The 20,767-nt window shown below is 33.2% G+C and overlaps 1 protein-coding gene across 1 annotated transcript in view; it reads right to left on the reverse strand.

Moving 5' to 3' along the window:
- Positions 1-20,767, reverse strand: part of LOC114327513 (macoilin) — a 144,738-nt gene that overhangs the window by 92,789 nt on the left and 31,182 nt on the right. The window contains exon 2 of the mRNA XM_028276153.2: positions 11,756-12,136. Within this exon, the coding sequence (XP_028131954.1) occupies positions 11,756-12,136 (381 nt within the window). The remainder of the gene's footprint in view (positions 1-11,755; positions 12,137-20,767) is intronic.

Below are 20,767 nucleotides of genomic sequence, written 5' to 3' on the forward strand. Positions count from 1 at the left end.
ATTTGTGTTCTTGTACAGTTCCATAATGAGTATATTTAGTTTCAAACTGAAATTGATCATTTTGAGTGCTACTTTATAAAGTAGTGTTTTTAAATGTATAATATGACTGACTAGGGTTTTTCAAAAAGTTAATCTGACAATCTACAGTAGTTGATTTCTACATGGTGGCAAATTTTATAAAAAGCAGTGAAAGTTATTCTATTGGAGAAATGCGAGAAGGCAAATAAGTAGGTACCTATTATAAGTATTATTAATAAACACGTTTAAATTGTTTATAACAATAGTTTTTAGTTACTCTGACTTTTATTACTAAAAGTTTTGTTTATTTTTAAGTTATTTTTATTTTCTTTCTTCTTTGTTATGAATTTAAAATATTTATAAATTATAGGTTTTAGTTTTGTTTATTACAAAATATTACGACCAGAAGTACATATATTTGGAACATTTAATAACCAATAGACAACCAAATAACCAATGTTACAATGTACAATGCAAAAGTACAGTTGCAAATAATGTTTCTATTTAAAAAAAAGTGTTGATTTTGTGTACCAGATACACACTTTAAAAATAACTCAAAATTTACTTATATTTGGATAGAATAGGACGTAGATCTTATCGACAGTTTGATTAGTATAGCACAAGACTTTTGGAGTGTAAATATTTTCCCACATCTATTTGGATCTGATAATTATTAAAAATAAATGGAATAAAAGTTTGATAAAATAAAGTTTCATCCATAAAATATTTTTTATTTCTTTATGTGAGAATGAAATTCATATTTTAAACTAAATATATATTTATATATTATAATAAAACATTCTTTCTTTTTCTTTTTATAAGTAATTTTTTAGTAGTATCTATGTACTTACATTTTTTAAGAAATATGATATTAATGTAGGTATTTAATTTTGTTCAAACTTTATAATATAAATTGGGCATTTGAGATACCTATGTTGTAAAATAAAAATGTATTTCCCTAAATTAAAAATAATATTATGAATGCATGAAAATCTTTACAAGATATTATCTGCAGAGTGCACGTCTGGCACTAGGCAGTAGCCAAACGAGAACAGTGGTAAATATCATGGTTGGTGACGTCAGACCCAAGCGCGCGCTTTTAAAGTTGTTTGAAACGGTAATTTCGGGCGCGGAATTATAATCAGTAGTTGTACGTACACTATTAATTGTTAAGACGTAATATTTTGAATTTATCATTTTTAAACATAAATTAACAATTTTATGCAAAAATATTTTTATGTGCAAGTTCCCTATTGTATCGTCCGCGTGTTACATTAAATAGGTCTCCTTTGATTTTTATTCTATATAGCTGTTTCTCAAGTGCCTTTTTAAATAACTGGTCCGAGTAAACATTGAATAATGCTGGGGACAAAATGCAATCTTGTCTGACTCCTGAGTTATATGGAGATTGCGTCGCTGTAGTTATCTCCAATTTTTACGATAGCAGTTTGATTCCAGTACAGATTTTTAATGACACGAATATCTTTGTCATCTATTCCTATATTTTTTAGCATCTGCATTAATTTTACATGTTGGACTTTATCGAATGCCTTTTCGAAGTCACCAAGCACGCAAATACATATTTTTTTATCACGGCGTTTTTACAATAGTATATTTAGGGCAAAGAATGCCCCCCTAGTTCCCATAGCATTTCTAAAACCAAATTGGGTATCTTCGAGATCCTCTTCGCATTTGTGTCTAATTCTGTTGTGAAGTATTCTTATTCTGCGTTCCGCAGTCACTTTGCAGTGTGGGCAGCATATCCCAATATAAAACTTATTAGGGAACCTTGCAGCTCAGTGTTGCCGGTTTTAAGCAGACGAACTTTAAGTCCGTCTAAATAGAATATTCCAGAAGTCCAAAACATCTTGATTTGAAAATCTGTGGGTTTTATTAAAGATATATCATTTGAATATTAATTATAATTACCCTGTGATTAATATTATATTTAATAGTTATTTATGATATAAGTGTTAAAAGAACAATTTTAAGGCACGCATGTGAAAGTTTGCAGAATGAGCGAAGCGAATTCTGCAATTCACATGAGTGCCTTAAAAATGTACTTTTTAACACGTGTACTTTGTACGTACGTAAGAAGTTATAATTCTATTATATGATTTCAACGAAATAAATATACTTTCAACAGGTTATTTGTGTTTAAAGATTAAACTAATTTTTACTTACTACTTTCCAAAAATTTTTATTAAAACAATACTAAAAATAAAAAAAAGTTAGATAACACACGGATTCGAACCAGGGACCTCTCGATCTCCGGTCGAACGCGCTATCACCGAGCTAAACTCCCTTTGCTTTGACAGCTTACAAGATTTCTCATACATAATGACAAATTTAATAGACCAAGTGAGGTATAAAAATACTTTAAAATTTATTTAATACAAATATTAATATCTCTTGGCAACACTGTTCTTCATAAGAGTCTGTACTGAAAGGTGACCGTGGAACGCAGTATAGAAATATCTTAAGAGTGTGACTCATTAGGCTAATCAATCGATATTCTGGGCATTTAGTATTGTTTCTTGTGTATTGCGACAAAGTTGGAGTTTAGCCAGTCTGTGGTAATCACTCCAGTGTAATGCATTAAGTAGTTTTAGTGCTACTTTTATGTTATCTTCATCTATTAGCTTCAGCAACTCAGTTGGTGTATCACCTGGATCACAAGCTTTCCTAATTTTAGCATTTTTATAGCGTGTTCTACCTCAGATTTGATCATTTCTGGGCCGTTAATACAATTTTGGTAGAATTCGGTAATATTATTTCTGTCATCTTCACAACAACTCTGATATATACAGCAACCATTGTCTTCTTATTTCGTTCTCATTCATAGGCGTAGCGTGACCTAATAATTTGGGGGGGCACGGGGTCTACGGGGGGGGGGGGAGTGGTGGTCCCGTGGAAACTTTTTTGAAAACTACCACTTAAGAACTAAAGTAAAGTATATGTGTATTTTTGTTAAACATTGGTTTTAATCAATTTTTACTATATTGATGGATTGTAAAAAGACTCAATTTCAAAATATACAAGTTTATTCTATTCTAGACATAACTGCATGGACATTTATAACACAAAAACAAATTTGTGTACAAGACAAAGTTTTAAGGTGAACAGAACTACAGTAATGGTTTTCAACGAACCAATTTTCGTTAGTTCTAATGAAGCATTAGCCTCCTATCGGCTAGATTTGAAAATCTATCAACTAACAGATCTAGTTTTTTATCTTTCATGTATTCAGACGTCAATTCTTGCTCAATAGACATCAGGGCAAGCCCACTTAAGCGGTCTTCTGTCATGGTGCTTCGAAGAAATGTCTTTAGCCTTCGTAGTGTAGAAAACGATCTTTCTGCGCTTGCTGTTGTGATAGGCCACGAAAGTGATATTTCTAGTAGCTGCCAAACATCTGGTGCACTGGCTTGAAGATCATTCTCAATAAAAAAATCAGCCAACTCTTGGAACGTTACTCTTGTGGTTGCTTTGTCTGTTTTGACAAAATTGTTCTTTGCATAACAGTGAAAAAACTTAAGATGTGCAGAGAAACTTAAAGACAAGTTATAAAACTTTTGGATTGCCATAACAGCGTTGTTGTCAATTTCGGTCCAATTAAATAGTAACTGGGCAATGCAGTTGATTTTATCATAATCGTTCTTGGAAAAACGAGATTGCAAGTTTACAATTACTGTGTCTAAAGCAGCAAAGTAAATGTCAGTCTTGAACATCTGTTCAGGTGATTGATGAAATGCAGCATCTGAAGAGCTACTACTAGCTTCAAGTTTTTTCGGAATCTTCCGTTTGCGTGGTAGTGAAGGCCTTTCAACTGACAAACCTTTCATACCATATTTGTTACACTGTTCTTCTGACTCATTCCACATCTGAATAAAGCCATCATCATTTCTGTCCAGTTTTAAACAGTCAATGACTGATTCAACTTTTGCAAAAACCTTAGAAATGTCAAGAGATTCACTCTGCAGTTCTTTGGAGAGTATATCAGTCTGACTCAAAACGCTGTGCAATAGTTTTAAACTGAATACAAATTCAAATGTGCTGATTTGTTTGGCTAGACCATCAGCTTCGGCTGCAATTTTACGATTTGATACATCGTTTGCAATAACTTCCAAAGTTTCGTACACTTCAGGGAGCTGCTCTAGAATTACATGGATTGCTTTGTGTCGAACTGTCCATCTAGTTCGAGACAAGCTCACCAGTCTTTTCATTTTTGTTTCTCCGCTTTGCTTACATATTGATTCAAATATTGAAAACCTGTTAGCTGATGCATTAATTAAGTTATACAGGTTATTTACTATGGATAAGCAATTCCGAAGCTGTCTTATTTCTTCACAAAATCTCTGAACAGCCAGATCAAGCAAGTGGGCATGGCAGTGTGTGTACAAAGCTTTAGGCTCTTCTTCTTGGAACCTTGAGGCAACACCTTTGAATTTGCCGCTCATGTTACTAGCTCCATCATATGCCTGGCCGTGCATTTTATTTAAGCTTATACCCAACTGCTGCAGATACTGTTTAATAGTGTGATGTAAATTTTCACCAGTAGTGTCTGACACATCAACGAAGCCCAAAAACCTTTCATTGATTTTAATGTGTCCATCTATTTTAGTAATGTATCGAATGCAAATGCTAAGCTGTTCACGGGTTGAAATATCCGTAGTTTCATCACAAATAATTGAGTAGGCCAAAGCCTCACTCACCTCTTGGACAATTTGTTGAAGCATTTCACTTTTTATGCAATCTATTATCTCATTTTGTACCTGGGCACTTTTGTATGAATGGACTGGGGATTTCATTAATGTTTGGATTCCTTCCTCCATTTCAGTAGATCTCAGTTCTAGCAGTTCTATAAAGTTCCCCCTGTTAAATGAAGCAGTACTCTCATCATGTCCTCTTAAGGCAAGATTCTGTTTTCCAAGGAATAGGATGTTTTCAATTATGAATTTTAAATACCTCCTATTCATCTCAACCATTTTAGTATGTGCCGAGGACAACGAATCTGCTACCGTGCTTCCTGCTTTTCTATACTCATTGAGAAACTGTTTAGATTTTTGATGCATTTCACTCTTCTCATGTTTCCTGAATTTTTCCAAAGCTTTCTTCCAATTGTTCATGCCCAGTTTAGTGAATGACTCCTCCCCGCGACCAGACTTATGTTGACAAAATAGTCGGCATGGGTAACAAAATGCAGCGTCTGTAATGGGGCTATATTCGACCCAATTAAATTCACTGTACCAGGATTCTTTGAACTGCCTCGATTTGGATTGAATCTTGCTTACCTTAAAACAATCAACAGGCTGAAATGCTCCTTTTGCAATATCTGCACTTTGTACTCCCAATGAAGGATCTCTACTTTCGCCCTGGAATGTAGCATCACGATCTGGGCGTAAACAAGATGGCGATTCATCACCAACGCTACCTCCAGTGCTACTTCCCGCTAAATGTCTATCTTCATTTACACTTTCACTTGAATTTCCAAGTTTTTTAAAGAATGTTAGTACAGAGGACTGTTTCTTAGACATGATAACAAACGAACATCCGCAAAAATTACACAAACAATAGCAGCTCAGCCAGTAACAATAAGCTTATTGAACGAATAAAACGTGGCGACCACCTACACAACACAACACACGCGCACTGAGCTGGTATGATATCCCTCCGCCAGGCGTCGGCTGGGCTCGGGTGCGTTCGATCGGCTGCTCCAGCTCGGGCGCAACCGGCCAGAGTCGGCTCACCGGCACTTGTAAATTTAGTTGTAACACGCGCATACTTTACACACACAGAATCAAATTAGATGCATACAGAAAAATAGACTAACGGGGGATCTATATTAGTTATTCATTCGTAACTTTTAGTGTATACATATACGTAATTTAAAGATAATTTATATTATTTTTTTCTTTTTTTGCATAATGTTGGGGGGGGGCACGTGCCCCCCGTGCCCCCCCGGCCCGACGCCACTGTTCTCATTTACAATTATTTTTGTTGTTATTGTCAACTATGGTTCATTTTTTAAATACGAGGAGTAAACTTAAACGACAGATTCACACCCACCAATGTCACTAAAGAAATAACCAGATCCATCTTCTTTTTTGGTTGATCATGTCGGTCTTCGATGGTAATCCATAAATAATATATTATACTAATACGTTGCTAAAAAGTTCTAAAAACAATTGTTTTTAAAGTTATACTTCTTTAGGCGCGTTGGGAGTAAATTTATATGTGCGCGAATTCATCAAAAGTCTTGGTCCTGAGCGCAGCTCAAACGTTATACGGGGTCTGATTGGGTAATTACAATGACCTGTCAACAAATTGTTCAATATGACGGTAATGGGTAAACAAATGTTGTGTATATTAGTTTTTATTGTTGTGAGGACAGAGAAAAAAGCAAGTTTATAATTGTACTGACTTTTTAAATAGTTTTTAAAAGCAACAGGTACGTAATTATTGTAAATGTTTCAGTATTGTAATAAAAAATTACATAGGTACTTACCTATTTGGAAAATGTATGTAACTTTCTAGTAGGTAATGCTTTGATTTACATAAATTGATTACCAACAAAATTTCTACCAATCTTCATCTAATATATTGTGTTCTTACTCTGTTTTGTTGTATTTTAATATGTTAATTCCACAAAAATCAAACTAATTTGATTAAATTCAGAACTGTCAAACAGTAAAACGTTCAGTTGGCCTATCTTCGCACATGACAGGTACGTGTAAGTGGTTAAATGAGTATAGGCTTCGACTTCAAATCCCAAGCACCCTAATAAACGCGGGTTCGAATCCCAATGCAAGCTTTTATTTTTTTATTTTTTTTTTACATTTTATGGTTGTAAGTATATTTGTTATATAATTTTTTTTTCAGAAAATGCGTATTTAGTTAAAATTTTTGCCAACAATTATTGTTCAGAAATCATTTCTTTGTGGCATTTTTCAATGTGTTTGTGTGTGTTTTATTCTTTTATTTTTTTAATTTTTAGTATTGTTTTAATAAAAATTTTTGGAAAGTAGTAAGTATTAAAATTAGTTTAATATTTAAATAAAATATAAATAAACTGTTTAAAGTTCATATTAATTTCGTTGGAATCATATAATAGAAGTATAACTTCTTACGTGCCTACAAAGTACACACACATTCTTTTTTTAAATAAACGTATACTAAAAATCTAAAAATTAAAGAAATATGAAAAAAAAGAAAACACAAAAAAATGCCGATATCGCTTAATTAACCTATGAATTTTAAATGTCATTAGTGTCAAAATTTTATAAATGTCAATAGTGACAAATTTTTATAATTTAGTGGTGTAAACTTGCCTGTGGTTGGACCAATTACAAACAAGCATTATGGCGCAGTAAATTTGAATCACTCCTCCTATTTAAAAAAACGAGGTATAGTACTTACAGAGGGAATTCGTTTTTAAATATGTTGCATATTTCTTTTACTTTTTTGTGCACCTTAATAAGTCGTGCCTAGAATATCACATCCTCCATTTTGTCGCACCTTTCTCTCATATATTTTTCTTTGGCTAATTTCATCTCCGTATTAATAATTCTTTTCTGTAGATGTCTATACTCTGTTCCATTCGATTTATAAGTCGACGATTTTCCATTATTTCAAGCTGTCGTCTGACATCCATTTATTTTTCTTGATTAAGTTACGTCTATAAACATTCGTTGTAGAGATTTCATTAACTTGTTTTTTAAATTCATTTCATAGTTCCTCTGGATCTTCTAGCTGTTCTCCGATGTTCTTTATTCTTTTGTTAAATTCTTTTTAATGTTACCTTTTATGCTTTTATCATACAACTCGGAAAGCAAGGAATTGGGAGAAGAAGAATATCACGGTTAAAAAACCTGAGGAAATGGTTCTCCACAACAACAAATCATCTATTTATTTAAAGCATCAGTTAATAAAATAATTATAGCCAGAATGATCGCCAATATTCGAAACGAACAGGCATCAAAAGAAGAATTTACAATGTATATTAGATACAAATTATTCTGATAAAATATTAAAATTCTAAATTGAGGGGAGGGGGGATGGTTTTGAAATCAACATTTCGAGCACATTTTGAAACTATGGTACAATTACTTTATTATTAAATTAAATAAACATATTCAGTACAATTCAAAGAATATTAAAAAAAATTAAGGCAAAATATTTTGAAAAATAAGCCAACGGTGGCAAAGTTTTACAGACAACTCAAAAAAAAAAATAGATTTTGTGGTGGACATCAGAACTCGTCATTGGATCATGTGAAACAATAAATTCAAAAAGATTTTATTAGCTTATGGTAGGGGAGCCCAAGCAGGGATTTTTGCAGTTACTCGAGCGCGTCAGATTATCATATGGGGAGAAACCTGGTACCCTGCAGATGTACCTCTACCATATATTGGCTCTTAACACAGGGAAGTTCGTTAAAGGGGGCCCGAAAAAAATCTATCTTTAAAAATACTCGAAATTGTCAGATTAAGATAAGGTAAGTTAAGTACATGCAAAAGAGTGTATATTTCAAAAATCTGACGATTTGAGCGGGGCGTAAGGAAATGGCCGAGTCAAAAGTTTCACAAAAAAAAGCGAATATTTCGCGAAATGAACGTAAGATCGAAAAACTAAAAATACGTCTTTAATATTTTTCAAAAATCTATCGAATGGTACTAAACATGACCCTCCACGGAAAGGGGTGGGGGTAAATTAAAAATTTTAAATACAAACCCCGCGATATTTCGCAAAATGAACATCAGATCGAAAAACTGCAAAATACACTTTCAAAATGTTTTTGAAAAATCTATCGAATGGTACCAAACACGACCCCCCACGGAGGCGGGGTGGGGGTTACTTTAAAATCTTAAACGGGACCCCCAAATTTTTATTGCAGATTTGGATTCTTTACGTAAAAATAAGCAACTTGTATTCGAGACATTTTTTCAAATTATGGATAGATGGCGCTGTAATCGGAAAAAACAATTGTTGGAAATGGAAAATTAAATTAAAAAATAGAAAGTCCCCACTAAAGTGGAAAATTTTACTTAACTTTTTTTGTTTTAGGACCTAATAATCGCAACCCAATAGGTCCCCATAACGCTTGAGTGACTGTAAATTTAGCATACTTTGCTCCCCTACCATTATGAGTTTCTCGACATAACGCTGTCGAATTTTTTTAGTTTTAACGATTTTTGAGTTTTTGGTATCACTCAAGTCAAAATAACGAATTGTTTTGTAAAAAATAATGAAAATCAACATATTTGTTATTGTTAAACAAAAAACATCTCGACAGCGTTACCTCACGAAATGTCTAAAGAAGATCTAAGCAAAATTTCAGACGCATCGTTAAGTAGTTTTTGAGTTACAATATCCACCTCCTTTGAAAAAAGCAGTTTAGAGAAAAACGCGTTTAATGTTTTGACAAATTTTATTTTCAATTTATTTTTGTCTGTCATATAGTAAAGTGATGCACCCGGAATATGTTTTTGAATCGGAGTACAAAAGAGAAGGGGAATAGCTGTTGAACGCTTCTCACTACGCTCAAGCACGCTGCCGTCAAAGGTAGAGATATTCAACATGCTGTATTGCCAGTAATTTTGCTCCGACAAATCTGACATTCTAAACTTTGTATCTAGGGCTTTTCGTCTTCCTCGTTTTAGGAGAGATGTCGCTGTTTTGCGTCACAAAGGTGGAATCATTGCTTCGCGGTGATTTCCCTTAAATAGGCAGGCTGTTGATATTTGGTTTAGAGTTGTGACTGCATAGCTCCACCGAGGACGCATGAGATGCAGAAATAGCTATCTGGAGATGGTCATCCAACTCTGAATCAAATAAAAACAGAAACTGCCTTTTTCTTTTTCATATTTACTCAGATTTGAGTACCAGAAACTGTCTTTCGGCCCTTTTCCCAGACGAAAAGAATGCAAATACGAGACCGTGTCCTTTATTTGCTTTCTTCTATATTCGTCGTCTCTGTGCTTATAATATAACGTATGTCACTAAAGTTTTCGGAAAAAATATATATGTATTTTTTAATTGTAAATTAATTTTATTTTATTAACTAAATACAAAAAATTAAGTCTACACATTTAAGGTTTATAATATATTTTTATAGAACAGAAAGAGGTCCGTGATCTTTGATGGCACGTAAATTTGGTCTTGCATGTGCAATAAGTCTTTGGACTGTTTCTAAATCGATCTCACGAAATTTTTGCAAAATTCTTCGCCTTAGCTGATCTTCATTTTGGGCTTCCCAGCCATTATTATACACCATTCGACTAAAAACAGCCCAAAACTCTTCTATAGGCCTCGCTTGGCTTGAGGCACATTTGGAGGGTTGTCGCGCTTGGGAACAAAATTTATATTTTGAGCAGTTAACCAATCTAGTTCTCCTGGCGTAATGGCATGACGCTAAGTCGGGTCAAAATATAATTTCATCATTGGAGTGATGAGTATTTATAAATTGAACAAGCTTTGTAAGACACCTGTCAATGTAAATGTCAGCATTGAGAGCTTCACCGCGAACACGCCCAACAAACGGCTGTGAAACACCAGCTTCTGAGATGGCACACCAAACCTAACTTCGTCCGGTGCATCTTGTACATTGCGTGTATAAAATCCGTCGTTGTCCTTCATTTCGGAATTGGATAAAGTAAAATACTTTTCATCATCCATAATGAGAATTTTACCAGGAAAATGGATGCGTCTCAATGCACGGCAACATCTAGGAATTTTTTCTAACTGGGTTGGTGTGTACTTAGGAGCTTTTTTTCTTTTATATCGTTTTAAATTATTTCTAGAAATTGTTCTACTTACAGTCATTCGTGAAACATTATATCTTCGGCCAACATTTCGCAAAGATTTTCCTAATTGGTTCTCCATACTCTGAATTAATCTCTGTTCTCGAGCAGGAGTTAAAACTCTTCCACTTTTGGGCAAATTAAGACATGGTATACCATTTTCGCACTCTTTAATTGTCTGGTAAATCATTGACACAGAAATATTTTGAGCACTAAAAATTCTTACAATATTGCGTTTTGGTACATGTCCAACTAAACGATAAATACTTTGACGAATATTAAGTTTGTACGACATCTTAACGAACCGTATTTGTCAAAACTGACATTGTTTAAGTTGTTTACTAATTTTGGTTTCCAATGGCAACTTGATCCAACGCTTCCTACCAATAATAATTTTAAATCTAAAATTTTCCGAAAACTTTAGTGACATACGTTATTGTAAAAGCCAGAGATACGAGATGCAGCCAGAAAGCAGTTTCTTAACGAAAAGTCTTGGATCTAAAATATTGTTTATTATTTTTATTTCAGTTATTTTAATTGTTTTAATTGTAGTAAACTTTGTATCTAGGGCTTTTCGTCTTCCTCGTTTTACAAGAGATGTCGTTGTTTTGCGTCTCAAAGGTGAAATCATTGCTTCGCGGTGATTTCCCTTAAATAGGCAGGCTGTTGATATTTGGTTTAGAGTTGTTACTGCATAGCTCCATCGAGGACGTATGAGATGCAGAAATAGCTATCTGGATATGGTGGTCCAACTCTGAATCAAATAAAAACAGAAACTGCCTTTCCATTCCTCCGACATTTTCAGTTAATTTATTTAAAATAAAAAAAATCTGAAATTTCAAAATTTTTAAACCATACCCCACCCCCCTCTGAACGAAATCTCACACAATTCACAAAATTAACGGTTATAAGATATATTTCTAAAGTTGGCTTACCTACAGAGATCCAAATGGCCCGGCATATGCTTGATATCTCGAAGTCTCACAGCCGCCTCCAGATAAACAAATAATACCCAGAGCACTATTGTGGGAGCACATATGCCTTTATCCGTGTGCCAGACATACTGTACCCACACATAAGTACTTGCCAGAAAGAACAACCAGTTCACAGGTATGAAAAAGTAGCACAACATGTCTGAAGTTAGCGCTACACACACAAAGAATATCGAAAAGGCCAAGCCTTGATATTTGAATGAGTCGTACACTGAACGCAGGAGTAAGTAGAATGGCCACAAGAATTCGAAACGGAATTCCAATATGAAGTCCGCCATTATTACTAAGGCCCACAGAATCACAAATTTCAGATACAGAAGTGTGCTGAAAATAAATATATTCATTAATAGTAATAATACCTACAATCACATTTAAATTGAAATATTTAAATACAGTCAGATTATCAACCGCGACCACCTGTCTTTATCACAAAATGATATAAAAAATATAAAATAAAAATTTTAAGGAAAATACAGAATAAGTGTATTATATTTCCACAAGGAAGAATTTCCTGTAGCTGGCAGTATACCATTAATTACAAGTAAATTGAATGAAAAAATTCCTCTTAGTAAAAGGTATACAGTGATGAGCGCGCTAATAACCGGCAAAATAGCGCAAAAGATGGAAAACATATTAAATTGTGAGATAAAAAGAAATAAAACTAGTGGAGGTGTTAAATTTAGCGATAGTAACATATGAATTGGAATTATATTTAGTCCAGAAAGCAACTGCGCATCCGCTAGGAAAAATATTCCGATTCGGATTTTTTGCACAATATTACTCAAAAAGGACCCCTTTTAACAAATGTGCATGTTGCCAGGACCAAAAGTGGGTCAAAAATTTTTTAAACGTTTTTTTTTTGTTTTCCTAAAATTATTTTTTTTTGCATGGAACAAAGTTTTTCTTAGGTTTTTTGGATCATTCCAAACAGAAAAGGTCTTTAGTGACATTTCTCTAAAGTTGATAGTTTTTGACATATAAACGATTAAAAATTGAAAAATTGCGAAATTGGCCATTTTTAACCCTCAAAAACTATGTAAAAAACTGAAAATTTGAATGTTGCCAAGGTAGGTAGATATTCTTTAAACATCGATTGATGAAATCCCGAAGAGTTTTTTGCAATACAATATTCAAAACTCCTTTGTTTTTTAATTGCTAATCAAGCTATTTTCCACCGACATCGACAGTATGGTGCAAATGAAAGGAATAAATTCGTTATTTCGTAAACCGGCGACTTTAAGGAAAATTCCCGAAACAGGTCGATTTTTATTTTTAAGTTATGATATTGTGGCATATATGGTATACTAGTGACGTCATCCATCTGGGCGTGATGACGTAATCGATGATTTTTTAAATGAGAATAGGGGCCGTGTGCTAGCTCATTTGAAAGGTTCTTCAATTCTCTATTCAGCAATATAAACACTTATAATTATTTATACAGGGTGTCCTTCTACTTCTTTTTTTGTCAAATAATTTAATTTAATAAAAATGTTTTGGACACCCTGTATAAATAATTATATAATGTTTACATTACTGAATAGAGAATTGAAGAACCTTTCAAATGAGCTACCACACGACCCCTACTCCCATTTAAAAAAATCATCGATTACGTCATCACGTCCAGACGGATGACGTCACTAGTATACCATATATGCCACAATAACATAACTTAAAAATAAAAATCGACCTGTTTCGGGAGTTATTTATTAAAGTCGCCGGTTTACGAAATAACGAATTTATTCCTTTCATTTGCACCATACTGTATACACATGCAACGGTGAAAAATAGTGTCGCGCACGCGTGATTAGAAATTAAAATACAAAGGAGTTTTGAATACTGTATTGCAAAAAACTCTTCGGGATTTCATCAATCGATGTTTAAAGAATATCTACCTACCATGGCAACATTTAAATTTTAAGTTTTTCACATAGTTTTTGAAGGTTAAAAATGACCGATTTCGCAATTTTTCAATTTTTAATCGCTTATATGTCAAAAACTATCAACTTTAGAGAAAAGTCACTAAAGACCTTTTCTGTTTGGAATGATCCAAAAAAACCTAAAAAAAACTTTGTTCCATGCAAAAAAAAATAATTTTAAGAAAAAAACAAAAAAAAAACGTTTCAAAAATTTTTGACCCATTTTTGGTCCTGGCAACATGCAAATTTGTTAAAAGGGGTCCTTTTTGAGTAAGCCTATGCAAAAAATCCGAATCGGAATATTTTTCCTAGCGGATGCGCAGTGGCTTTCTGGACTAATAGATTGTTTCCCCCTTTAGACGTATCAGAGGAGTATGTCAACTAAAACTGTCACTGTGACAGTGGCATTTCTTAAACTCGTCCGATACGTCTAAAGGTGGGAAACAATCAATATAATGTCAATTTATAAGTTACTATCGCTAAATTTAACACCTCTACTAGGTTCACCTCTTTTTATCTCACAACTTAATATGTTTTCCATATTTTGCGTTATTTTGCCGGTTATTAGTGCGCTCATCATTGTATTTATCAGCGGCGGCTCGTGGGTCAATCTTCAGGGGGGTCATTTTGGTTTGAAAACTTCAAACTGTTGATTTTTTAAAGTATTTAAAAGATCTTTTAGCATTTATATTTTAGATAAAAAATACAGACTTAGATAAAACTCAATACTATTTACCCTAGTTTTCCGAAAATTAAATTTGTCTTTTTTTAGAGTAAATCTTTTAAAAAATATAGGAAAAATGGTATGAACAGGTTATTGACTGATATATAGATAGGAATATTTATAGTATAATAAATTGTAAATTTATTAAAACGAAACTTACTTTAAATATTTTTATATTTTAAGTCAATTCTTCTATCCTTTAGTTCTGCAAAATAGTCTATGACCTTCTCATTGAAATTTGGAATGCTCTTGACAAGCGTTTTCTCGATGCTCAGCATAGACAAGGCACTAAGTCTAGGTTGTCCCATCGTATTACGCAGGAATGTTTTTACTCTTTTTAAAGTAGAAAAACATCTCTCACTTTCCACGGTTGTCATAGGGAGTGTGCACAAAATATTTAATAACTTCACTGCTTCAGAAAATGTTTCAGACAAATTCATGTTAATAAAAAGCTGAAGTATGGCTACTGCACCAGCACTATTGCGAAAATCCTCACGACAATATAAGACTTCAAGTTCCGATTTTAGTTTGGAAATATTCACTGTGGGATAATTAGCCGTCACCATTTTTAAAATATTTTGCGGAAAGTTGGTAGTGTATGCTTCAAATTTCTCTATGTAGAATAACTGTGAAATCATGAGATGATCATTGAAACTAAACCTGTGATTTATTTCAGATATAATAATATCACAAATTTCAAGTGCAGTTCGTCGCTTTGGATCCTCTGCAGTAGTTTTTCTTTTTTTTGCTGTTGATGTGCTTGGTACTTCTGATTCCAAAATAGTATTTCTAATTATTTGGATATTGTTGTTAAAAGACAGGATACAATTTTTGACAGATATAACATCAATGTCTCGCATTTGCAATTGTTTAAACAATATATCAACATGGGGCATTATTTTATGGAAAAAATTTAACCAAAATAAAAAATGCTCATCTTCCAAATGTCTTTTTAAACCAGTTGCTTGATTTATATTGTTACCATCTTGCTCCTCATCAATAATTTCCTCTAAGCAAGATTTTAAATCATCTTTATAAGTGTATACAATTTCAACACATTTTGTATTGAAAGCCCATCGAGTAGGCGCAGCTTTAGGTAGCCTTACTTTAACCACTCTATCCAGAACCATCGTACGTTTTGGAGATCGGCCGAAAAAGGACGAAAATCCGGGTAAATTTGCAAAAAATATTTTTATCGGTTTGTGTTGACTCGCCGCTTTTTGGAGGATAAGATTAAATTGATGGGCATAGCAGTGAATGAAGTGTGCATTTGGGTATATTTCTTTAATTTTTGTTTGTACTCCTCCCAGTTTACCGCTCATGACTGATGCACCATCGTAACTTTGGGCAATCAATTTTTCAGGTGCTTCATTAATTTTTAATAATTGAAGTTCTTCCAATATTACATTAGTTAAATGTTGTGCTGTAGTACCTAGGGGGTTAACAAATTTCCAAAATCTTTCATGTACAATACCAGTTAATACATATCGCAATATGATAATCATCTGCGTTTTATTGGAGCTGTCTGTGGTCTCATCTACTTGAATGGCCACAAAATTTGTCTGGCCAATCTCCTTCATGATATGAGTATGCACAATGGCTAACATTGATTCTAAAATATCGTTCTGAATTGTTTTCGATGTTCCTTTAAATACTGTACTTTTTTCAATGTGTTCTTTAAACATTAAATCCAGTTCAGAAACAAAATCGATAAGGCCCAGAAAAATTCCACGATTATTGGAGCTGTCACTTTCGTCATGACCGCGCAATGCAATTTCGAAAACTCCACAAAATTTTACACAGTCGATTAGTTTGTTTAAAATATACCTATTTTTAGATACCAATTCATTAAAGTCATGCACAGATTTACGATATACACTATCAAGTTGCTGTCTTATGTTAACACGTCCTAAACTTGCGTAACTCATTGATGAATTTATATGAGTAGTTGAAGAGGCATGTTTTGTAATTTTCACTTTTAAATGCTTAATGTCAGTTACTCCATTTTTCGCCCATACAGCGTCATTCGAAAACAGTAAACACGGATAGCAAAAAAATGCATTTCTCACACTGCAGCCACAAATCCAATCACACAAATTGTACATTGATTCTTTAAAATATCTTTGAATGTCCTTACCCCTATCCTTTGTTGTTTGTTTTAAATTCATGTTTGGTTTTGGTCGACCACTTTCTTTTTTCTCAAGCCGCCGTTCATAATTTAGTGTTCCAGCAGATTTTAAGGCAATTATTTCGTCAACAACACTCATCTTGTTTTTGTTACAATCACAAAAAAATCCAACAAAACAAAATAAATTACGCAAATACGCCGCGATCGATATAGACCTGCCGTGAAGTGCGGTCAGCAGACGGTAACTAACTAAACGTGAGGCCGTCGACTCTACTAGAGGTATACGACGGAAAGGTCACTCCCACTCTCGCCCACGAAATTGCTATCTGCCGTCTCTTTTCTATTTTACATGCATTTGTCCATAAGCCATAAGAACTGTATATAGACAATTTAAAATACGGCCCAGCCACGGGCTTGTGTATAGCGCGAGGCGCGACGTTATTATATCTATTATATTTGTTTTGCCAATGCAGACTGCTGAGAGAGAATTTTATATTTCAGAGTGAAGTTTTAGATAAAAGATATTTTTAATAAAATTGGTATTTTTATGAGATTATTTTAGGGGGGTCATTGACCAATTGACCCTAAGGAGGAGCCGCGCTTGGTATTTATAATACACCGTTTTCTAAGAGGAATTTTGCACAAAATTGTAAATCTGTGTACATAACTCGAACCGTGACTTTAATTTAGGTTACAAATGGTGTCAGAATTGTGGAATAAATCGTTAATAGTTATTTATGATATAAGTGTTAAAAGTACACGTTTATGGCACGCATGTGAAAGTTTGCAGAATGAGCGAAGCGAATTCTGCTTCACAATTTGACAATTCACTTTTAACTGCAGTGCCTTAAAAATTTTAAACCACTAGTGCCTTAAAGTATAGTTGAGTCCGGGAATCTTTACACGTGCGTCATCATTTAAAGCATACGAAATAAGTCGATGATAAGTCGGAAATTGAAATTTACTAAACGCAACAGCAAGTGACAGTAAGTGACTTGCTGCTGCGTTTAGTAAATTTCAATTTCCGACTTATCATCGACTTATTTCGTATGTTTTAAATGATGACGCACGGATAAAGATTCCCGGATTCAACTGTAGCATTTTTAACGCTCCTATGGAGTGCTAAACATTGCATTTTTAACACGGTTGTAGAAAAAATAATTTATAAACTAAAAATAAATTGGTGACAGAAATTTAGATAATAGACATTCGACTTTTTAAAGTGTATTTAAGACCATAAAAACATTTGTGAACAATAATCAAATTGCGGTAATTGTTCGGTATTCCAAAATACTTTATAAAGACAATTTACAAAAAACATTAAAAATTGCACTTTTATAAAAAGAACTTTTTATAATACCACGTTTTTGTCATGTCATAAAAGTATTTTGTAATCGATTTTAAACTCATATACTGTTATGCTCTACCTTTTCTGTTTATTTAGATTAATTAGCAAATTATTAATTTGATTGATTATCCAATTATTTTATTTATTGCCTATGTAAAGACATAACTAAATTCCAATTAAATTTTCCAATCAATTTTATTATCAGGGCTAATTCTGTATTTGATCCAATACCAGTAATCTGTGGATTCTAGTATTTCTGGTTGCTTACTTCTTCCAAGGGTAGAAACAGGGAAATTGACAACACTCAATTTCATATAAATGTAATCTATTGTTTTTATTAAATGCCGTGTACATATGATTCAAAATTATTAAAATTTAACTTTGTTACAACAATATCTAACTTAATAAATTAAAACTCTAACTCTGATATCTCCTTGTTTTGACAAATTATTTATTTAATTAATTTCTTATTTACTCATACTGAATTGAATGAATTTTACTTTTCTTCTTTTGAATTGATTTCTCAAATTTGAAATGACTAACTGTGTTACAAAAATATTGTTCAATAAACAAGTAAACAAATATGGTCTTGATATAAATAACTTTTCTCCATGCAGACAAATGATTTGACTAACCTTTTATTCTTCACTCCCTCGTTTTCTGGATTGCGCTGTCCTTGATTCTCTCAACACGTACTCTCTGGTTGTTGCGAAAAAATCCCCCTCGTCAAAACTGCTTCCAAGAAAAACACACAGGACTTGCTCGAATATCTAGTGCACAAACGGATAATAATCAGCTACTCGTTCTAGACAAAACAAAGGAATCTCCCTCGGACCAGGAAAATTAACTCTTCAACCGGTCGACGATTTGGTTTCAACTTGACTCTGCTCGCAAAGGCTGATCACACCACTCTACACTGATTATACACTTTTAAAACTCGACTGCCTTCTTCTGATGTCAATTACACAGTGACTTTATTTTTCTCTCCAATCCATCCTCTCACATCCATTATCCCTTCTCCCGATATTTTTCGTCCACTCAACAACAACCTCTCTCCAACCATTTATTTTTTAAGAAACCCAATATTCTTCCACATAACTTTTCCAATTTGTCAAATTCAAGGAAAATCATAATTAGTTATTTTCTACTTTCTACTCTTACAACTAAAATAATACCGTTTGTATACCACATTAAAATACCTTCCCGGAAGGATCTTAACCTTTAACTACCCGCGCATCAAGTTATAACATAACTACACGCGTGGCGTACTTTGTACGCCACAAGAAAATACACTTAAAAACAGCGGATTTGTTTAATTTTTTTTGAAAAAATACACTTAGTTGTTTGTTATAAACCTTATTCGGCATCAGTGAATAATTGGAGTTCCTTTTCAGTAAGCCAATTGGGATTTATAACTGGGATCATGGAATAACTGGATTCCATGATAAATAAAATTACTAATAAAAAATTTTTTTAAATGTGATTTTTTACAGGAGAAAAAGTATTGTTTACAAAGAAAAATATATTTTTTGCCATAATGACTAAAAAACAATTAAAATATGTACTTATATTACGACTTATAGTAATATAATCCTGGGGTATATTGTCCACCACCGGAAACAACAAATAATAAAATGTAAATTACGATCTTTCCAGAACGCCGATTATAACGAAACTAAAACCATAAAGCACATTCCAGTGATAGGTTAGAAAAATAAGCAAGGTCAAAAATTAAATTTTTAAATATATTTCCAGTAGAATTCTTATATCTGGCGTACAAAGTACGCCAGCGCCTGTAGTTAAAGGTTAAAAACGTTATTGTCCCGTCAACGCTCTCTCCACTTTCTAATCACCGAAATGTTTGTTAATGTCCCGACCATTTCGTCGAATAATTATCACTAATCGTTTTAATTTTTCCGAAACACTTGCTTAAAAGCAAAATTAAATTCTAAACAAATTTGGCCATATACAGGGTGATGAAAAACTAGCATTTCATGGTCGTTGATATAAATTTAATTTTTTTGAATTTTCTTAAAAACCAATTCCACAACAATCCTTACATAAATAAAAAAAATCTTTTTTCTACAACCGTGTTAAAAATGCAATTTTTAGCACTCCATAGGAGCGTTAAAAATGCTACTTTAAGGCACTAGTGCTTTAAAAATTTTAAGGCACTGCAGTTAAAAGTGAATTGTCAAATTGTGAAACGTCAAAATATTTATTTTTCATTTATTAACATTAATATTAATAGTACAACTTGCGCAATTTGAAAAAGGTAGTTTAAAAGGTTTTTTAAAATTTAATTTAAACTGTATTATTGCATTTTTAACACGTTTGTAGAAAAAAACAAGTTTATGTAACGGCATACTATTTTCGCTAAGAATTTTTAGACATTCCCCTCGAGTGTAGACAACCAGTTCTACCTTTTACGGGTCATAGGTTTCATGGTTTCAGCAATTAACAAAAATATTGTATTTTATTTTATAACGTTTGTAGAAAAAATATTGTATGATATACGTGTTAAAAAGTACATTTTTAAGGCACTCATGTGAATTGCAGAATTCGCTTCTAGGTCTGGATCCCGCGTATGAAAAAAAAAGTTGATTAATAGCAAGCTGAAAATTTGTTAATAGCTTAAGGGTGTCTAGTCGGACAAACTTTGATATGTGGGAACACTGGAACAGGGGCAGTTTTAATTGTGGAACAGGTTAAAAATTTGGAACGGCCAGACCACGAAAACGGCACATGTATTTTGTCCGACAGAACAGACTTAAACTCTCCGAACAGAGGTTAAACTCTCATGCAAAAATCAGACTGCTATTTGTCACCAAATGGGCGT

The sequence above is a fragment of the Diabrotica virgifera genome, chromosome 7 (assembly GCF_917563875.1).
Source record: "Diabrotica virgifera virgifera chromosome 7, PGI_DIABVI_V3a".
NCBI classification, from domain to species: Eukaryota; Metazoa; Arthropoda; class Insecta; order Coleoptera; family Chrysomelidae; genus Diabrotica; species Diabrotica virgifera.